This window comes from Vespa velutina, chromosome 15 (genome assembly GCF_912470025.1).
Source record: "Vespa velutina chromosome 15, iVesVel2.1, whole genome shotgun sequence".
NCBI classification, from domain to species: Eukaryota; Metazoa; Arthropoda; class Insecta; order Hymenoptera; family Vespidae; genus Vespa; species Vespa velutina.
The window spans coordinates 1858430-1879546 of record NC_062202.1 but is presented as its reverse complement, the minus strand read 5'-3'; the positions used below and the strand labels follow the sequence as shown (position 1 = coordinate 1879546).

At 32.6% G+C, this 21117-nt stretch overlaps 1 protein-coding gene across 4 annotated transcripts in view; it reads left to right on the top strand.

The window, feature by feature from the left end:
- LOC124954444 (palmitoleoyl-protein carboxylesterase NOTUM) overlaps nucleotides 1–20786 on the top strand; it is a 22609-nt gene extending 1823 nt beyond the window's left edge. Inside the window, exons 2-9 of one of the 4 annotated variants that reach the window (XM_047507404.1) lie at nucleotides 13872–14241; nucleotides 14384–14444; nucleotides 14588–14811; nucleotides 14919–15128; nucleotides 15323–15599; nucleotides 16065–16378; nucleotides 17593–17945; nucleotides 20082–20786. In XM_047507404.1, coding sequence (XP_047363360.1) covers nucleotides 13872–14241; nucleotides 14384–14444; nucleotides 14588–14811; nucleotides 14919–15128; nucleotides 15323–15599; nucleotides 16065–16378; nucleotides 17593–17936 — 1800 coding nt within the window. In that variant the 3' untranslated portion in view covers nucleotides 17937–17945; nucleotides 20082–20786. Of the gene's footprint in view, nucleotides 1–85; nucleotides 1544–13871; nucleotides 14242–14383; nucleotides 14445–14587; nucleotides 14812–14918; nucleotides 15129–15322; nucleotides 15600–16064; nucleotides 16379–17592; nucleotides 18087–18396; nucleotides 18664–20081 lie in introns of those variants that run through there. The other 3 variants (XM_047507405.1, XM_047507406.1, XM_047507403.1) reach the window with 3 other exon arrangements.
- The last annotated feature ends 331 nt before the right edge of the window (nucleotides 20787–21117 follow it).

Here is a 21117-nt window from a genome sequence, read left to right as displayed (position 1 = left end):
AATTGTTGAAATCATATACATACATACATATATATATATATATATGTATGAATGTGAATGAAGATGATGATGAATCAATGTTTAGTACGAGTTTAGTTGAATGAGATCGTAGAAGAAAATAGCTGGTAAATACGGAGGGCGGATTATCGCGCCAGTAAGGAACGAGTGAAGAGAGAAAGAGATAGAGAGAGATAGAGAGAGAGAGAGAGAGAACGAGGGAAAGGGAAAGAGAGAGAGAGAAAGGGAAAGAAGGAGGATGATGAGGACAGCATAGATGCGGAAGTGGACGTGCTTCGCTAACGATAACGACTTCAAGAGAACGACAGCCAACGGGAGACTAATGTCTTCCTGCAAGAACTAGAATCTGATACGACTTCTAATAACTCCTAATTTTTCAACGAAATTTTACGATCCCTTCTCCGTATGGAATAATAAAATCGAGAACGTCGATTATTGACTAAACATAATTTATTACCGTTATTGTCGATTAAGATGTGGGCCAAGAACGTTCCTCAACAACAATTGAAATCGTTGTAATTATTATGATATGATATATATATATATATATAAAAGAAAAAAAAATAACGAGGACATCGTAAAACGAGAAGACCGTATAAGGATTTTAATGAGATTCTATGGAACAACTTGAGATAATTGTGTCTATACCTAATTATAACTTTCAAATAGACATGATTGACCAATAGAAATGTCCCAAGGTTTTGAGAAAAAGCAATAAATAAATGAATGAATAAAAAGATCAAAAAAAAAAAAAAAAAAAAAAAAAAAAAAAAAAAAAAAAAAAAAAAACAAAAAGGAAAAGAAAGAAAAAAAGGAAGAAGAAAAGAAAAAGAAAAATACAAAAAGAGGATCTTATTAAAAATGTCATTGAGATTCGTGTTATACTTAAAATACATTGATACGGAAAGTATTAAGTTTTAAGCGAAGGTCTCCGATGCACGAAAAAAAAAGAAAAAAAGAAAAAAAAGGAAAAAGAAAAAGAAGAAGAAAAAAGAAAAGCGAACCTCGTAAATAAAAGAAAAGATAAAGAAAAGAAAAGATAAAGAAAAGAAAAGAAAATGAAATGAAATGAAATAAAATAAAATAAAATGAAATAAAAAGATGATGACTAAAAAGATAAGTCCAACCAAAGAATATCACCGACTGGAATATTATTACGATGAATATAAATGAACGGATAATATATAATAGTATTATATATATATATATATATACATTTATATATATATACTACACCGAGAAATAGGATTAGAAATGAAATACGATGGATATACGCTTATGTCGTCTCATTGATAAAGGACATCGTCAAATAGGATGATAAGGGATAGGTCATACGATGACGTTGTAGATAACGATATGGACTACAAGCAAGATATGAAGGAAGGGGATAGTAAAGAGGCTGGGAGGACGAGGACTACTATGAGGACTACTATGAGGACTACGATGAGGACGACGACGACGATGAGGATGAGGACGAGGACGAGGACGACGACGACGACGACGACGACGTTTCTGCCGTGGAGCGGTGAGCAATTAGCGACACAGCGCGGCGAGATCAGAGGCCGAGGGCGGGGTGGGGAGCGGCGGCCTAATTACACACGGTACCGACCGACTTCAAAGGAGCCGACAGTTCCTCTTCTCCGAGCCATCCCCTCCGAATGGCCGGCCCGAGAACAACGCTCCTCTTCCTCGTATACTCCGGCTGGCCGACGTCGACGATACTGACCTGACTAGCCTTCGATACTCTCTCTTTCTCTCTCTCTCTCTCTCTCTCTCTCTCTCTCTCTCTCTCTCTCTCTCTCTCTCCATTGCTCTCTGTCTATCTTTCTCTCTTCTCCCACCAATCGATCTATCTATCTATTTCCCTCTCTCTCTCTCTCTCTCTCTCTCTCTCTTTCTTTTTCTCTTTCTATCACTTTTTCTCTCTTCCTTTCCTATCTGACCAATCGCAAATCAATTTTCTATCAAATCGTATATATATGTGTGTGTGTATGTGTGTGTGTGTATGTGTATGTATTTAAATTTGTCTTTCAAAGTTATAATAATTTCATATAACCTTCATTATTATTATATTTCCACGAGATCATTATAAAAATATTATTTTGTCCCTATTTCGTAATAACGAAATATGCGAAAAGTTTTATTCATATTAATTGATTAAAATTGATTAATTATCTTTATTAATATTTTACATGGAGGAATATTATTATGACGTGTATATATAATAATGATATAAAGATTATTGGTAGTTTGCATTTATCGTTTTGACACTTATTCGATAGAAAAAAGAGAAAGAGAGAGAGAGAGAAAGAGAGAGAGAGAGAGAGAGAGAGAAAGATAGAGAAGGAGAGACTCTCTTCCTTTGCCAATTATATTTAACTAGATTAAATGAACCGAAGCAAAAAGAACACAACGATATACGGACGGAGAAAGAGAAATAGAGAGAGAGAGAGAGAGAGAGAGAGAGAGAGAGAGAGAAAGAGAAAGAAAAAAAGAAAAAGAGAAAGAAGAAGATGATGGGATTCCGGAGAACGTCAGAGCAAGCTGACACGTGCGGAGGCACGCGTCCGTTTCTTCCGCGTCTTCCGCGAACGATTCGGCGCCTCGAAGAATCACCCTAGACTTTAAACCACTTGGAGAGGGTGTGGCGAGAAGGGGTGGAAGGGAGGGGGGAGGAAGGAAAGGTCGTGGCGGAGGTGAGGGAAGGAACGGACGTCGTCGTTCTTGGATACCGATAGGATCCATTCTTCTATGCGATCGAAGACGATCTTCCAGAACTTGTAACACGAGAGATGGACCCAGAGTTCTGTCTCTCTCTCTCTCTCTCTCTCTCTCTCTCTCTCTCTCTCTTTCTGTTCTCTCTCTCTCTCTTTCTTTCTCTTTCTTTCTCTCTCTTTCTGCTCGTGGCCGCAAGTCATCAGTCAAGTCTTTGAGGCCGGCTTCAAGCTCGGCCCCGCAGAAAAAGACCTTTTGCCGATCTGCCTTGGCGGTGAGATCAAACGTTTCACGGTCCACCGTACGCTGAACCGACTCTGCTCACGCGGGACGTTCCTCTCTGTTGCTGCTGCTGTTGCTCCTGCTGCTGCTGCTGCTGCTGTCGTTCCTGCTGTTGCTTCAGCTACAGCATCAGGCTGATATACATAGATATGTGTATATAATATATATATATATATATATATATATATATATAAACATGTATATGTATATATGTATATATGTATAAATATATATAAATTGTGTATATGTAAAAGAGAAAAATACAGATGAGTGAGAGAGAGAGAGAGAGAGAGAGAGAGAGAGAGAGAGAGAGAGATTTGTTAATACCTAATAGAATGTTGGATATGGTTTAATAACTATAATTTTTTCTGATAAAACGTCGTACCAATAGAACGTCGTCATTATTATATCGGATTAGGTTAGATAATTATACTAAGAGAAAGGAAGAGAAAGGTAAAGGTACGTTCGTTCGTCTATCAAGGATAACGAAATAAATAAAGAAAGGATCACGTTGTTGGTTGATGATTAACTAGGAAATAGACGTGACGACACGTAGATATCATATGAATTATTATAATGAAAGATTTGTCTATTTTTCTCTCTCTCTCTCTCTCTCTCTCTCTCTCTCATTCATTTGTTAATATCGAACTTTCTAATTCGTTCAATTGATTAATCGTTATCTCATTAAAAAAAAAAAAAAAAAAAAAAAAGAAAAGAAAAAAAGGAAGAAAAAGAAGAAAACATTAAGTACTACGTTTCTACGAAAGACATTTTTAATTTCAATCAATTTCTATGAATAACAATAACCATCCAATTTGTCTAATGAAATAAATCATTTTTAATTCGTCTTGGTTAAGCAAAGAAATTAGATCAATTTCATGGATCATTATCAATTCGCTCTTCTAAATTTTATGGAGAAACGTTTCGTAAGATACCGAGAGAGGGATTGGATTTAAAGGAAAAAGAAAAAAAAAAAGAAAAAAAAAAGAAAAAAGAAAGAAAATCACAAAAACAAAAAATAAAAGATCCTCTTCTACTACCCCTTCAGGTCGATTGATCGTTCCCCATTAAGAAGATTTTTAATTAGAAATCCTCGGTGCTACACGATCCTGGACGGAGATCGAACACGATCTTCTCTTCTCTTCTCTTCTCTTCTCTTCTCTTCTCTTCTCTTCTCTTCTCTTCTCTTCTCTTCTCTTCTCTTCTCTTCTCTTCTCTTCTCTACTCTTCTGTACTCTTTTTTTTTCTCTTTCATTTTCTTTTTCGCCGGTTTGAAAAAGTACGCGTGGGCAGAAAGAGAGAGAGAGAGAGAGAGAGAGAGAGAGAGAGAGAGAGAGAGAGAGAGAGATCTCATTAGCTCGTTTAATACGATCTCGGAAATAAAGAAAAAAAGAAAAACAAAGAAAGATAGAGAGAGAGAGAGAGAGAGAGAGAGAGAAGACGAAAGTAGAGATCCAGATTTGATCGAGAGGAAAGAAGTGGATGGATGTATGGATGGATGGAATGGCATGGAGAACGGGGGCAGACGGGGATTGGAGGAAGAGATAGGGATAGATGGAGGGAGAGTTGAGGGAAAGAGGGAGGGAGGGATCAAGCTACGAGTTATACTCGTCATGGAGCGAGAGCACGAATCGCATTATCGATTTGTACGGTGCCGGTGCCGATTTGCGCGGAGTGAACCTTTGAAGTAAGCCGAAGTTCGCGCGAGGGGCTTCCGGAAAGAGTACCGCGAGCGGAGCCCCGCGTGCCAGTCGAGCACGCGTGAAGAATCTCTCCTTGCAAAGGAGAGAGAGAGAGAGAGAGAGAGAGAGAGAAAGAAAGAGAGAGAGAGAGAGAAAGAGAGAGAGAGATAGCAGAGGATAGAAGAAGGGGATCGTCGTCGAAATAAGCCCCCGTAAAATGATTGCCTACTCGCCTGCTACTGCGCTCTTATGGACGATTTCGCCTAACTCATTGACTTTATATCAAGATTAACACTTGCTTCGTCGGTTCCATATCTTTTTCTTCTTCTTCTTTTTCTTCTTCTTCTTCTTCTTCTTCTTCTTCTTCTTCATCTTCTTCTTCTTTTTTTTCCTTTTCTTTTTCTTTTTTATTTTTTTTTCCTTTTCGCTTCGTCCTCCTTCTTTTTCTCTCATCTCTTTGTCTTTCTTTTTCTTCTCTTCTTTTTTCTTTTAGAAAAAGAAGGTAAAATTTCTTCTTCAATCGTAAAGATTCCATAATTCTCTTTGATTTTCAGCAGGAATTTTTTTTTTCTTATTTTTTTTTTTTCGAGGAGACGAAAAATGTGATATTCTTTTTCATCGTTCTCTATATCCATACCATATATATATATATATATATATATATATATATATATCGATCTAGATGTTTTTATTGTTGAAAATATTTAATTACTTATGTACGAGATGATAAGATCAAAACATTGCTGAAAATTGCTGTATTATATATATATATATATATATATATATAAAAGATAAAAGAACGTTCATAATACAGTCGCATGGATTTTATAAATATCGCGTAATTAAATGAGAAAATGATTAAAGGATTGAAGAATACATTTTGATCGATAGAACAAAAACAAGATGCGAACGTGTTGTTCAGTTAATTGAAAATAATCAATCTGAAATATTTTAAATGATTAGAATGCGACGATGCGTTGGCATCGATTAAAAGTTAATCATTAAAATTTCCAAATTTTATCATTGAACATTAGAAAGGAAAAAGCTTTTTCTTTTCTAATGTTCAATGATAAAATTTAGAGTTAGCTTTACATGTGATCGTTCGATGAGAGAAAGGAAAAAGGAAAAAAAAAAAAAAAAAAGAAAAAGAAAAAAGAAATCTGTTCCTTTTTTTTTTTTTTTTTTTTTTTTTTTTTTTTTCCATTTATAAAAACAAACGTGCCTAATCGTTTCACTATCAGGTTCCACGTATAAAAGAGCGCGCTCGATTTTCCGATTCTTCTTTTTTTCCCCATTCTACTAAGAACAGAATCCTTTTTGCCAACTTCTCTCGGAGAGGGATAAGAGAAAAGACTGTTTTATTCCTTTCTCGATATTAAGTATAAGAAAGAGAAAGATAGAGAAGGCGAGAGAGAGAGAGAGAGAGAGAGAGAGAGAGAGAGAGAGACACATACACAGAGAGAATACTGAAAGAGAAAGAGTTAGCAAGAAGGTGATGTAGGCGGCACATCAAAGGCGCACCTCGGGCGTGAACGAGCGAGCGGGCACGCGGCTCAAGTAGAGAGCGGAAGACACCGCCACCAATCCTACCACCATCCAATATATTTACTCCGATGGACCACCGCTACCATCACCATCTCGCGCGCCTGCCATGCACACGCACGTACGACGACGACACACCTTCGATCTCGATTCACTCTTTCTCTCTCTCTCTCTCTCTCTCTCTCGCTCTCTCTCTCGTTCTCTCGTTCTCTCGTCCTCTTTCTCTCTCTGTATCCTTTCAAAATTCAAAAGAAATAGAAAATTAAAATAGATAGAATATAATTATTTCATTTATATCATTGAAGAATTTTATTACTTTTTATTACTTTTCTTTTTTTTCTTTTTTTCTTTTTTTTTTTTTTTTTTTTTTTCTTATAACAAAAGAGGGCCACTCTTTTTCTTTTTTCCTTTTTTCCTTTTGTCTTTTGTGATCAAAATGAGAACAGAAAGGACGACAATCCGATCAGAAAATTAAGGAGAAGAAAGAAAAAAAGAAGAAGAAAAAGGAAATGCATTCTTTTTCTTAAATAGCGAAATAGATATTTATTGTAAATAAATGAGTAAAAGAAGAAAAAAGAAAAAGAAAGAGTTAATTTTCTTTTTTTCTTTATAACAAATTAAAGAGAGAGAGAGAGAGAGAGAGAGAGAGAGAAATAGAGAGATGGCCCGAACGATAAAGGAAAGTATCGAATAGATATTAAGAAAGTAAAGAAAGGGAAATAAAAGAAACAAATAATCGTAGATTGGATAAAAATTAATCGTAATACTATACTTAGATGGATTAAGTGTGATTAATATTTGACAATTATCTGCACTATGAGGAACGTAAATAAATCGAAAAGCGAGAATGCAAAAGCGAAAGAAGGAAAAAAAGAAAATAAAAAAGAATTATTAAAAAAAGAGAGAGACAGAGAAAGAGAGAAAGAACGAGGAGAAGTAAAAGAGTAATAAGGCTAGAAGAGAATATATATTTCAAAATGAAAAGAGAAAGAAAGATCGATAAATTAGTCGACGAGGAGATATCTCCTTCGGTTTTCCTTGGTTAGCTCGGTGAAGCGAACCAACGGCACGAAGACAGAAAGAGAGAGAGAGAGAGAAAGAGAGAGAGAGAGAGAGAAAGAGAGAGAGTAAAAGAAAGAGATAGACAGACAGACAGAGAGTGAGTAAAAGAGAGAAAGAAAAACAGAGAGAGAGATAGAGAGAAAGAAAGATAAAGAGAGAGAGAGAGAGAGAGAGAAAGAGAAAGAAAGAGAGAAAGAGCGATGCTGAGAAGAAGAGAGAGGGGTTAAGAGGGAACCGAGGCAGGGCAAGGCAGTCATATTTCAGCCCTTGTTAGGCCGAGGGGCCCCCACCGCGACGGAATGGGGAGAAAATCTCTTTGACTCGCCGCTCCGCGCCTTAATCCACCGACGTATACCCTATCTTGCCACCTGCTCTCTCTCTTTCTCTCTCTCTCTCTCTTACTTCACTCTTCCCTCCTCTATCTATCTCTTTATCTCTCTCTCTCTCTCTCTCTCTCTCTCTCTCTGTCTCTCTTTCGCGAAAGTCCTCCGTCGTCATAAATTACATCAAATATTACGCGGCTTTTCTCTTCAGTGTTTTTGACAGCCAACTTACGTCTGCACCAACTACGTCCTACGTTGTTTCAACCCTTATTCATATACCTTCTGAAAGGGTTTATAGAGGAGTATTATTATACGGAAGATGAAGTAAAATTTGTCAGACCGCATGGTGTCCTTCTTCCTTTCCACTTTTTCTTTTTATGCTTTCTTCTATTTTCTTTCTTCTTCATTCTTCTTCTTTCTTTTTCTCTTTTTTTCTTTTTTCGAAGTTCGAACCACTACACTCGATCGCTCGTAGAAATAGAAGAGATAGGTATCGTGAATAGTACCCTGGATTTCTGCCAAAAGTTAGCTTCCAATTTAGAAAGATCACCAGATAACCTTTATTAGAACGTGCTAGAGGGCTTATTCTCTCTCTCTCTCTCTTTCTCTCTCTCTCTCTCTCTCTCTCGTTAAAATTTACCCATCAGTTTTATTGATAACAATTTTCTTCATAATGATCATTATAATTCTTTACAATTTTTCTCGTTGGAATAAATATCTAACATTTGCAAATTAACAAAAGCAATAAAATTTCATTTATTAAATATTAAATAAATTAAAATTAAAATAAAGGATCTATTGTTATACAATTATCACCCACACACACACACACACACACACACATATATATATATATATACATAGATACGAGAAGAAAAATTGAAAAATCTTAAGGTTTGGAAAAACGTCGAAGATTGGTGAGCGTTAGTTTCGCGCTTCATCAAGTCGTTCTAGGCTCGTTAAGATGAACTCGAAAGGCTCACGAGTGCCACGTAGAGAGAGTCAACTTTCTCTCTTGGATGGAACCCTCTCCCCCTCTTCCCTTCCCCTTAAGCAGAGAGCAAGAAAGTAAGAAAGAAATGAGAGATAAAGAGAGAAAAGACAGACAGAGAGAGAGAGAGAGTGAGAGAAAGAGAGAAAGAAAGAGAAAAGAGAGAAAGACAAGGAAAGAGAAAGAGAGAAAGAGAGAAATGAAACGAGTTGGTCCTTGTGTACGCGGTTATGGTAATGCGAGGTTGCTGCGTGTTAGCAACGGCGAATGCGAGCTGCGTGAGCGGCCCTCGTAATGGTAACGAGACGCTCGTCTCTCCTCACCACCATCATCATCAACATCCGGACGACGAAACGCGATGTGAACGACGATCAACGACTTACGACGATCAACGAATTTCAAAGATACCGCCATCTCAACGATGCTCAACCAGTCAAGACTTATATTTTCTTTTTTCTGGTTCTTTTTTTTCTTTCTCCCCTTGTTCTCTCTTTTTTTCTTTCTTTTCTTCTCTTTTTTCTCTTTTTCTTTTTTTTTTTTTTTTTTTTTTTTTTTTTTTTTAAACTGTATTCTCTCGCATACTCCTACAACAACGTTTACGCGAATTTCCTTTTTTACATTTATCCTTTCTTTCCTTTACTTTTCATGGAAAAGTCATTAGGACTCGATATTTAATTTCATTATGATATCGATCGTTTCGTATGAATTTAATTGTATGTTAATAATTATGTATGTTTAAATTTTTTCTTTTCTTTTATTTCCTTTTCTTTTTTTTTTCTTTTTTTCTTTTTTTCTTTTTTTCTTTGTTTGGAATCTTTACGTGTCTCTCACAATTAGAATAAGTGAAGTGAATGTATATGTCCTATATATCCCGTCAATATAAAAATTATATCCATTCCGTATCTTTGTACGTTCTATTTTCGAATGGACTCAATCAAATTTTATTTTATTTTATTTTATTTTATTTTATTTTATTTTATTTTATTTAATTTTCTTTTTTACCTTTTTCAAATGTTTACATGTCTCATAATTAGATTAAATAAAACGAATATACATACATACGTACGTACGTATAATTCTTGCTATTTATTTCAAATATATTTCGTGTTTATAAGAAATTATATCTCATCGCTTTAATAATTGAAATAATTAAACGTACAAAGAAAATAATACAAATTTAATGATCGTACATAAGTTAATATCGCGCATAGATCATAGTTCCTTCTGGTTATCGTGTGCCTTCACTCGCGAACAAGCCCATAACACGATGATGCACGTTTTACAAGTTAAAACGTTCGTTCAAAGTTTCACGACTTCAAACGAGAGAGAGAGAGACAGAGATACAGAGAGACAGACCGAGAGAGAGAGAGAGAAAGAGAGAAAGAAAATTATGATTTCATATCGTTTAAGCTTTGAAGAACAACGTGATTGTTACAATAAGTAAACATTTAGTTCTCTTTTGGACATACATACATACATATATATATATATATATATATATATATTTATATATATATATATATATATATTTTCTATTGGTCATATTCGTACTCATAAATCTACTAAATCTGTTCTTTACTTAAACGAATAACTCTGTTATATATCTCTATCTATTACCCTCTCTTCCCCATATACACATACATACATACATACATACATACATATATATATATATATATATATATATATATATATATAGCTGTTAAAGGAACAGAATATATTTTTGAAGGATAACAATTTTTACGAGAGTTACTCGCAGTAGTATAGCAGTCCATGTGTTGTTCAGCTACCTTAAACGTTTCGGCCGGCTACTAGAATCCGGGTTGAATGTGGCTTAACGCAGACGGTAAAGGCCATCGCTTTGTCGGCCTTTGTCACGGGGATTATGCGCCGGGTGGCAAATTAAGACGGACACCTTCACGCTTTGATGCGCCAAAAGAGGGATGGAAATGAGAAACAAAATGAAAGAGAAAGAAAAATAGAGAAAGTGAATGAATATTAAAGAGTTTTCTAAAAGTTTTCTAATTATTATTCCATAAAGAATCCTTCTGTTATCTTTTATCGACGATATTTAAATCATAATACAATTTCAATTAATTCATAAAATAATAATATTACTAGCAATAGAATTTTGTTCGTTGTATTTTATAGAAATAATATTTTTATATTTCCTATCTTTAATTTAACTCATTTATTTTTCTTTTCTTTTTTAAATAACATTCATTAATATGATGAGTATAAGAAAAAGAAATATTATATTTAGAAATATCACCGAACATCTATATTGTGAATAATATAAATAACGATTGTATAAATTCAAAAAAAAAAAAAAAAAAAAAAGAAAGAAAAAAATAAGAAATAGTTTGGTATATAGATACTTATATCTATGATTAGAAAGAGTTTTGTCAAAACAATGAACAATGAACTTGCAATTAACGTTTTGCGATAAGATGAAAGTTAATAAAGATGAAATAAAGGTAAAAAAAAAAAAAATGAAAAAAAAACGTAAAAAAAAAAAAAAAAAGAATATATATATATATATATATATATATATATATATATATATATATATATATATATATATATATATGTATGCCGCATGAACGGTTCCTAGTTTCTTCTTCGTTTTCTCAGGAGGTTGAATTTTAGAAGAGGAACGAAATCCTGATTTACGATGTATAATAAAGTGGTTACGCAAAGTATGGAGGAGAGAAGGAAGAAAATACGGTTGAGTCGTCAATTTTATTTACGACCATCTCGAAAGTTCAAAATTTGCCGTGGGTTTTGAGCAAATTCGTTTTAAAACCTGCCCGAAATCGTTACGGTTCACGATCGATCCTATCGCAACGAAGGAAGTAAGTAAGTAAGGAAGGAAGGAAGGAAAAGAAGGAAGATTCATTCGTTCCTCGGAAATTACTTTTTCGCGTGTTAGTTACAGAGCCGTATATAATACAACTGTCTCCCTTTTCTTATTCGATGAACCATGAAACTTTTCATCGTGAAGTGCCCTTAAATTTTTCATAAAATGAAAAAAAAAAAAAAAAAAAAAAAAGGAAGAAGAAAAGAAAGAAGAAAAATTTCCGATAAACGTCGCAAGTTATACGTACACCGAATTCTGCAAGATCTCTCTCTCTCTTTCTCTCCTTTAGATTTATATGATCGTGAAATCTTTGAGATCTTTAGGGATCTTAAAATATCCCTTTGAAAGGTTTTCGATGATAAAAATCTTTCGACGTTTAACGATCGATAAATCCTAGGAGATTCAAAATCTTATTACAAACTCTTTATCATTATTAATTTCTCTTTCATCATTTTTGCATTTCGTTATCTCGCAGTTCCTCAACTCTCGCAAACAAAAAAACAAAAAAAAAAAAATAAGAAAAAGAAAAAGATAGATCGAATCATCAAAATACCCTACGCAAATTACATAATACAAACATATCGAGCCACGTGCAATAATTTAAATCCTACGTTTTATAATATGATATACGATTAATGATAATTAGTGATATTAATTAATAGCATTAATTAATATCATAAAAGTAAGTTTAGATCAGTAGCATTTAATTGCTAGTTGTTAATGCTAGGAGTTACCGTTTGAAGGGAAGAGAACAAAAAAAAAGAAAGAGAAAAAAAAAAAAAAAGAGAGAGAGAGAGAACTAAATAATATATGGAATCGAGGTTATCGTTCATCGTGGGGAGAAAAAAAAAAAAAAAAAAAGAAAAAAAAAGAAAAAAGAAAAAAGAATAAATAAAAAAATAAAAAATTGACGATAATCGGACGATATAAACGTATTTACATATATACGTACGTACATATACGTATAATACATAATAAATATATATTCATAAAAGTGAAACTGGTAATATCTGTGTAACTACTACGCGAATTATAATCACGTCGCGCGCAACCCAACAACGTTTCTCTTTTCTTCACTGCCTCTTCGGCCATTGCCGGCGGCCCTTTAATCTGGAGACCGAGGCCGGGAGCTTCTGTTTCCGAGATGTTTGCGCTGCCGGCTACCGTTCTGGAAGCTGCGGAACTTGATCCCGAAGTGGTTGCTTTCGTGAAACGAATGGGGTGGGGAGAAAAAGGAGGAGGGGTGGGAGAGAAAAGAGACCTGAAGTAAGAGACACATATAGAGAGTGACAGGTGGTAGTAGAACGGTTGAGAGGGGCGGGGAGGGGAGGTAAAGGAGTGTGGGAGAATGGGGGGGAGGGGCAAAAAAAGAGGGACACTATAGGGAAAGAGAGTGGCGCCAAGAATCTCTGTAGTTCACTGCTTACATCCTTTCTCTCTCTCTCTCTCTCTCTCTATATATATATATATATATATATATATTTTCTCTTTTCTCTCTGTCCCTCCCCTTCCTCCCATCCCACCTCACCCTTCGCCATCAATCTTTCCCTTTATTTTCGTATTTACCGATGAGCGATCCCTCATACTCATAATTCCAACAACTTTTCCGTCAATTCCGCAGCATCCCCGAAAAAGAAAAATTGTCACTCTTAACATTTTTCACATGTCTTATTAACAAAATAATCGTCGTATTTTTTTCCCCCTTTTTTCTTTTATGAAATATTAATTAATCTTGGTAATTGTAATGGTGTTCGTTTACACCTTTTTTTTGTTTGTCGTACTAATCTGTTAAAGAGAATAGAATGTAATTGTGATTGATCGTAATCGCGAATGATGATACTCTTGAGGATAATGACGATAAGCGATATTATTAATCATATTAAATAATAAATAAATTAATTATAATGTGAAGAAATAATATCCCTATGTATTTTTAAACATTAAATATATCGACGATGTTAAATTTATAAACGTGTCGTATAAATGTAGATATTAATTTTACGTTTAAATTTGTGAGATTTTAATTATAATTGAAAAGAAAAAAAAAAAAAAAAAAAAAAAAAGAAATATCGCGAACTTGGCATACCGAGATAGATCTCGAGTGACTTTTCGTTGATTCAAATCTACATTGATCTTTTTTTGAGTCAATATCTTAAAAAAAAAAAAAAAAAAAAAAAAAAAAAAAAAAAAAAAAAACAAAATTGCATCAATTAAATTGAATATCGATTTGAAATGTCAAAAGAAACGATAATCGTCGCTAGTTGTTATCATCGTTCACCATTAATTAAGATTTCTCGATTGATCAATGGAACCAAGAAAGAGATAGATAGAAAAAGACAGAGAGAGAGAGAGAGAGAGAGAGAGAGAAAGAAAATGAAGTTAAATTTTGTTTACAGATGTCGTCATTATGCCTTGCGGCATTGATCTTAACGATAGTAGCTGAAGATAAGCCGACGAACACGGTTTCGGTGTCGTCAAGTTCACCGGGACTACAAAGCAACACGCTACAGAAGCTGATCAAGATATTGGAGAAATATGGTCTGGAAGAGCAGAGAGGATTGAAGAGGGTCTACCTGAGCAACAGGTCGATCACTTGCAACGATGGCTCGCAGGCGGGCTTTTACCTACGTAAGTCGCACGGTTCGAAGAGGTGGATCATTTTCTTGGAAGGTGGCTGGTATTGTTATGATCATAAGAGCTGTAGAAACAGGTGGCTCAAATTGAGACACCTTATGACGTCGACCCAATGGCCTGAAACACGTGACGGTAGGTAACCAATAATAGATATTAATAATAATAATAATAATAATAATAATAATAATAATAATTTTCTTTTTATTCGTTTTATTTCATTCATTCATTTATTTCATTAATAATATCTATCATCATATTGATTTTATTATTATAGTTGGCGGATTGTTATCAGGAAATCCAGAAGAGAATCCATTTTGGTGGAACGCTAATCACGTGTAGGTATTGTCCATCGCATTATTGTTCAGACGCGTAGAGCTCCTTTGAAAATTATTATTTCTTCTTGTTTTTTTTCTTTCTTTTTTTCTTTTTTTTTATACCGACGTTTAACGTTTCTTTCTCTTTTGGTTTATTACTTCAGATTTGTACCTTATTGTACGAGCGACAGCTGGAGCGGTACGAGAACCTCGCTCAACGATATGTTTTCCTTTATGGGGGCTGAGATTGTCTCACAGGTTGTACGAGATCTGATACCGCTTGGCCTTGAAAATGCAAGCTCATTGCTACTGGCTGGTAGTAGTGCAGGTGGAATTGGTGTTATGCTTAATCTCGATCACGTGCAAAATTTGGTTCATCAGGAATTAGGTTAGTAATTATTATATTATTAACGATAATATTTCGTTTTGTAATTTTATAAATAAATTATTTTTCACAATCATAATATTTATATGATCGAATTGTATCTATTATAGGATTAAAAAACATAGCCATACGTGGTGTCTCCGATTCAGGCTGGTTTCTGGACAGAGCACCATACTCACCGAATGGTTTATCACCTGTCGATGCTGTTCACAAAGGAATGGAACTTTGGAAAGCACGTATACCACATAATTGCGTTGTTAAACATCCGGATGAACCTTGGAGATGTTACTTTGGTTATCGTCTTTATCCGACCTTGACTGGTGAGTAATATTTATCGAATTAGCTTTAGAAAGATCTAACGATCGGAACGACGAAAGAATTAAAAAATAATAATAATAATAATGATAAAAAAAAAAGAAGTTTTCTAATCAATCTTGAATAAAATAAACAATAATGATTAAAATTCCTATTTGAGGAGATATTTATAAAAGAATTCATCTTTACGAATACGCAGCTCCATTATTCGTCTTTCAATGGCTCTTCGACGAGGCTCAAATGTCTGCCGACAACGTTGGAGCACCTGTTACAAAACAACAATGGGATTACATTCATAAAATGGGTGACAGTTTGAGGCAGACTTTCGAAAACGTCACCGCAGTCTTTGCACCGAGCTGCATCAGTCATAGTGTTTTAACGAAGAGAGATTGGCAGTTGGTTAAAATCGACGAGGTTTCATTGGCACAGGCGTTGCATTGTTGGGAACAAATGCCACTTGGAAATCATCGTAACGAGTGAGTTCAAGTATCTAATATAATATAAGTGGGTGAACAATGTAACGTGACGAATTTTATTTCGTTTGAAAAAAAGAAAAAAAGAAAAAAAAAAAAAAAAAGAAAAAAAAAGGGAAAAAAAATTCCAATAATATCTGACAAATGAACATTCGCGCCTGAAAATTGATAACATTACGACATCGCGTCGGTAATAGAAGTTTTTAATTTACCCCTATTAATAGGCAACCATTCGTACGCGTTAAATAACACAAATTTCGTATTTTATCATTAGTCATATTATATTGTTCACTTTTATAATTTAACACACATACATACATACATACATACATACATACACGTGCATACGTGCGCATTACACATATGAAGAATTTTTTTTTTTTTTTTTATATATATATCTATATATCTAATTTATTCAATTAATAAAGTTTGATCAATTAACGATCCATATTTGATTTCAATTCGTAGTAGTCATTCCGAGATCGAGACGAATCAGCCCTGTACGAAATCATTGAGGAAACTTCTACGTTCCGGTCTAACGAAGAACAACGGCACATTGGTCCAACTTGGGAGAGCTGAAAAAAATAATTTATCAACCGAAACGAGAAAGAAGAGTTATTCGAATGGCGTTGTTAAAATTGACGAGAAAGGAATTAGTACGACCACCGGTCCGGAAAGAGAAAATAAAAAGAGAAGGAGAAGAAAGCATAAGGGTCGAAGAAGGGATAGAAACAAGGATGGAAGGACGAAGAAGGATAAACACGAGAGAAGAAAAGCCTCGGGTAAAGAGTCCACGTTTTGTTTAAAAATATAAACGTTTTCTTTTTTGTCAACAATTTTATTTTTCTTTTTCCTCTCTTCTATGTTTATAATATACATATGTATTATGAGTGACGTTTGTTTTTTTTTTCTTTCTTTCTTTCTTTCTTTTTTATTTTCTTTTTTATTATTATTATTATTATTATTATTATTATTATTATTATTATTATTATTATTATTATTATTTTTCTGTTCTTCTTCTTTTTGTTCTTTTTTTTTCTTTCTAAATATATATACATATATATATATATATATATATGTGTGTGTGTGTATATATATATATAAAAGAAAAAAAAACCACACTACTCGTATATTTATGAAAAATTGTTTGTTCATTTATCAATTAACAAAATGTTATGATCTTATTGAGAATATGTATTTTGTAGATATAAACTGTGTGTTTTTAATAAATCTCAGAATGAATAATTTATATCACACTTGTTTTGGGATTCCCGTGTCGATTCCAAATATCTAATTGTTTAATAAACCTAAGTTATTCGATTATCTCAATTATTAATATAATCATAAATATAATAAATATAATAATGATATTGACGAAATCAGAGAAAGTAAAGTAAAGATTAAGAACGAAATGAAATACATAATAATAAGAAAAAACAATGTCGATTTGCATTATTATTCATTCTCGTATGAAACCTTAATGGCGATGCGTGTGTATATATATATATATATATATATATATATATATATATGTATATATGTATACATATATAAAAAAGAAAAAAGAAAAATAATTGGAATAATAATAATAAATATCGATCAAAGAAATGAGGAAATAAAAAAGAAAAAAAAATAAAAAATAAATAAATAAAAGAGGAAAAAAAATTTTTTTTATTTATCAGCGTGCGATAGTTAAACCAAAGAGAAAAAAAAATAAGACAAAAAAATAAAGAGAAAACAACAATAACAACAACAACAACAACAACAACAATAATAATAATAATAATAATAATAATAATAATAATAATAATAATAATAATAATAATAATAATAAAGGAAGAGATGAAGTAATAATAAAAAAGATAAAAAAAAAAAAGGATAAAAATAAAAGGAAAAGGAGAATAGCGATTCGAAAGAAAAAAAAAAAAAAGAAAAAAAAAAAAAAAGAAAAAAAAAAAAAAGAGAAAAAAAAAAACGTAACCGAACGAAATTGCAGGACGGCGAAAAAGTGGGAAACAAAGTAACGACAACAACACACACGCGGGAATGTTCAATGGTACGAGGCCACAACGTTCGGTGATACCTAACGGAAAACGGAAATGCGTCCAGGGCTGTCATTTCCGATTGATCGAGCGTTGCACTTGGCCGCAATGCAATCACAGCTGTCCAAAGCTTCACAATCCGTTCACAGGCGAAGAGATGGACTTTATCGAGTTACTTAAGAGCTTCGGTCTCGACATGAAGAGCGTAGCTAATGCCCTCGGCATCGACATACAAACCTTGAACAGTATGGACCACGATGAGCTCTTGAATCTTCTTACGCAGCAAGCCAACAAATAAACTTTCAAAGTAAGCTCTCTTAACAATCATCTTCAAGTTATATAATTTTTTCTTTTCTTTTCTTTTCTTTTTTCTTTTTTTTTCTTTCTTTTTTTTTTTTTCTTTTCTTCTTTTTTTCATACCAAAATGGTACACACGATATTATCACCTTTGGGACTCGTTCTTTCTTTTTTCTTTTCTTTTCTATTTTTTTTTTTCTTTTTTTTTTTTGTTTTTTTTTTCTTTTTGATAGAGATCTACTTTTCTTCTTTCTTTTGTTTTTCTCTTGAATATTTATTATCGATTTTTTAAAAAATTCTTTTCCTTTTCATTTATTTATTTTTTTTTTTTCTTTTCACTCCTTTCGAATTAAAATTATATCCCTCCGAGAGAGTCCTGCGATGGTTTCTTTTTTTTGTTTTTGTTTTGTTTTATTATTATTATTATTTTTATTTCTTTTTTTCTTGTTTTCTTTTTTCAGTAATTAATTAAATAATCAATCGGTACGTATGAGGGATAATATTTTTTTTTTTTTCTTTTTTTTTTTTAATTCTATTGTAATAACACGAATTCGCGCTTATCCGACATAAGATAGAATCGATTTCAACCAAATTAGCGAGAATGTACATAGGGATTTATCGTAGGATCCAATGTTGTTCTTATCTTTATCTTTATCTCTCTTTCTCTCTCTCTCTCTCTCTCTCTCTCTCTCTCTATTTTTTCTTTTCTTCTTTCTTTTTCTTACTTTCTTCGGGACCAAAATTTTCTTACGAGTCATTTAATTAATTTATTGAATTAATTGATTATTACGATATATTGTAATTTTTTTGTTTTCTCAATACAATATTTTACGATATATAATATAATAATAATAACAATATCCAAATTCGTATCGAATAGAATTTATTATGCGTCGTCGTTTTAAATTACGTCGATTAAATGATTATTATTAGATCGACGTTGTACAAGAACCAAAACGCAACTGTACATACGATTTTAATCATAAGATATCAACGTCGTCGAGATCCTTGCACAATTTTTTTTTCACATTTCCATACATATTTTCTTCTTTCTTTTTCTTTTCTTTTTTTTTTTTTTTTTTTTTTTTTTTTTTACATTTGGACCTAAAACAATTTTCTCACGAGTATATCACCAACGTGTATGATCGTGTGATCGTTTTAGAAATGAAATTCATTGATACAAAAAATAAAATAATTTTCGTTCTTAATTAATATTAAAATGAATCGATTACGTTTCATTCATTTAGTCGTCGATCATTTAAAATGCCTGACCCAAATCGTATCTTCGAAAGAACACATGTGACTCTTCCTTCGGAATATATGCAACAGAGACAAGGACACAAAAGTCTCGATACGTTTTCTGAATTTCGAGACTCAGATTATTTTTCGAGACTTGCAATGAGAAAAAGAAAAGGATAAAAGGAAAATCAAAAGAAAAAGAAATCTTTGCAAGAAGTGCTAATTTCGTCTGTGACGAAACCGTATAATGTCGTAACTTCGTGTAAGTAAACTAGGTCGGATATGTGTACGTTTCATGAATGAAAGGTCATTGACCTGCATATTACGACGATTTTGAATATCTCAATATGTTCGAATGCGCAGACGCAGGAAAGTTTGACTCATATTAAAAGATTATCATTTCATTATGAATTTAATTTAAACAAATAGCTTTTCATTCACGCGTAATTTCAAATATTGACTTTTTCTTTTTTCTTTTTTTCCTTTTCTTTTTTTTTTTTTTTTTTCTTTTTTTTTTTCTTGAAATTGTGCAAGCGATCGTGTACATTTTATCGATAAAATTGTACATTTTATTTTCGCATAAAAATATCGATAATTGTGAAAATGATCTCGATCAAAATTGAACTTACGAATTATATTTTATCGCATTGCTTTTACGTTATAACAATCTGAAAATATTAAAAAAAAAAAAAAAAAAAAAAAATTAAATCTATATATATATATATGTATGATTTTGATCATTTTCATAATAATCGGTATATATATATATATATATGTATGTGTGTGTGTGTATATGTGTGTGTGTATACGTGCGTACGTGTCTGTGTGTGTGTGTGTGTATATCATAATTTATTATAGGCAGTAAGTCGATTAAAATCAATTTTAAGATTAATTATATGTCGGAAAGTTGACAGGTTATTATGCGTAAAGCCGTTAAATATTTTCCGCGAAAAGGAACGAAGAAAAAAAAGAAAAAAAAAGGAGAAGAGGAAAAAGAAAAGAGAAGGGAACAATTGCATAACGCACAGGTAGTTTCAACTCGTGTAAAGAGTTTATACATCGGATAGATGAAAGATTTTTGCGTTAATGTAAAAATGGATAAAAATCTTTTCTATGCTAAACGATGTTATCATCGTCAGATTAAATTGTACTATAAAGAAAACTGTAAACAGCTTCATAGACTGATTAAATTATCTACCTCAATGAATCAAATCGTATTAATGTTCTTCGTGTATCGTTTAGATTAAAGCGATATGTTAATGCGTATTAAAAAAAATATATATTATATACACATATATGTATATAATATATAATTCAATTTGTAAAATTTTGTAACGAATATTGTAAAATAGTCATCCTTTTAATATTATAATATTTATTTCATTTACACGCGTACATTTTTAATTTATATGTCAATGAGATATGACGATATGCCATCCCATTGATATATTTCAACGTGTTCATTCCATTTAAAATTATCTTAAAATAAGGATTGTTAGAGAGGATGTATAAACAAATACATCTTTGTCTTTGTGTACCATATACTTTGTAATCATAAATAAGTCTGAGATTGTAAATAAATTGTATTATCTGTTGTACTAAATTAATTTAATTTAATTTTTTTTTTTTTTTTTTTATTATTTTCTTTATTTATTTAATTTCTTTCTAACTCTGATCGATTGATCTCAATTTAAAAGAGATTTTATTTACGTAAATTATAAATTGAAAAGGAAGGGATATGTCTAAATGGTTGCGTTTCATAAGGAGCTCGATGAAAATTTTGCTTACCAGTGCCATCTAGCAGTCTGTTATATGTTTTACGAATAACCGGTTGCATATCCAAAGGGTTTTTAATGTCGCTTGTATAAATGTTTGCCTACCGTCGGGGATTACAGTTTCAATTTTTGTTACTCAACAATTTAATCGTAGATGGCAGTTAACGA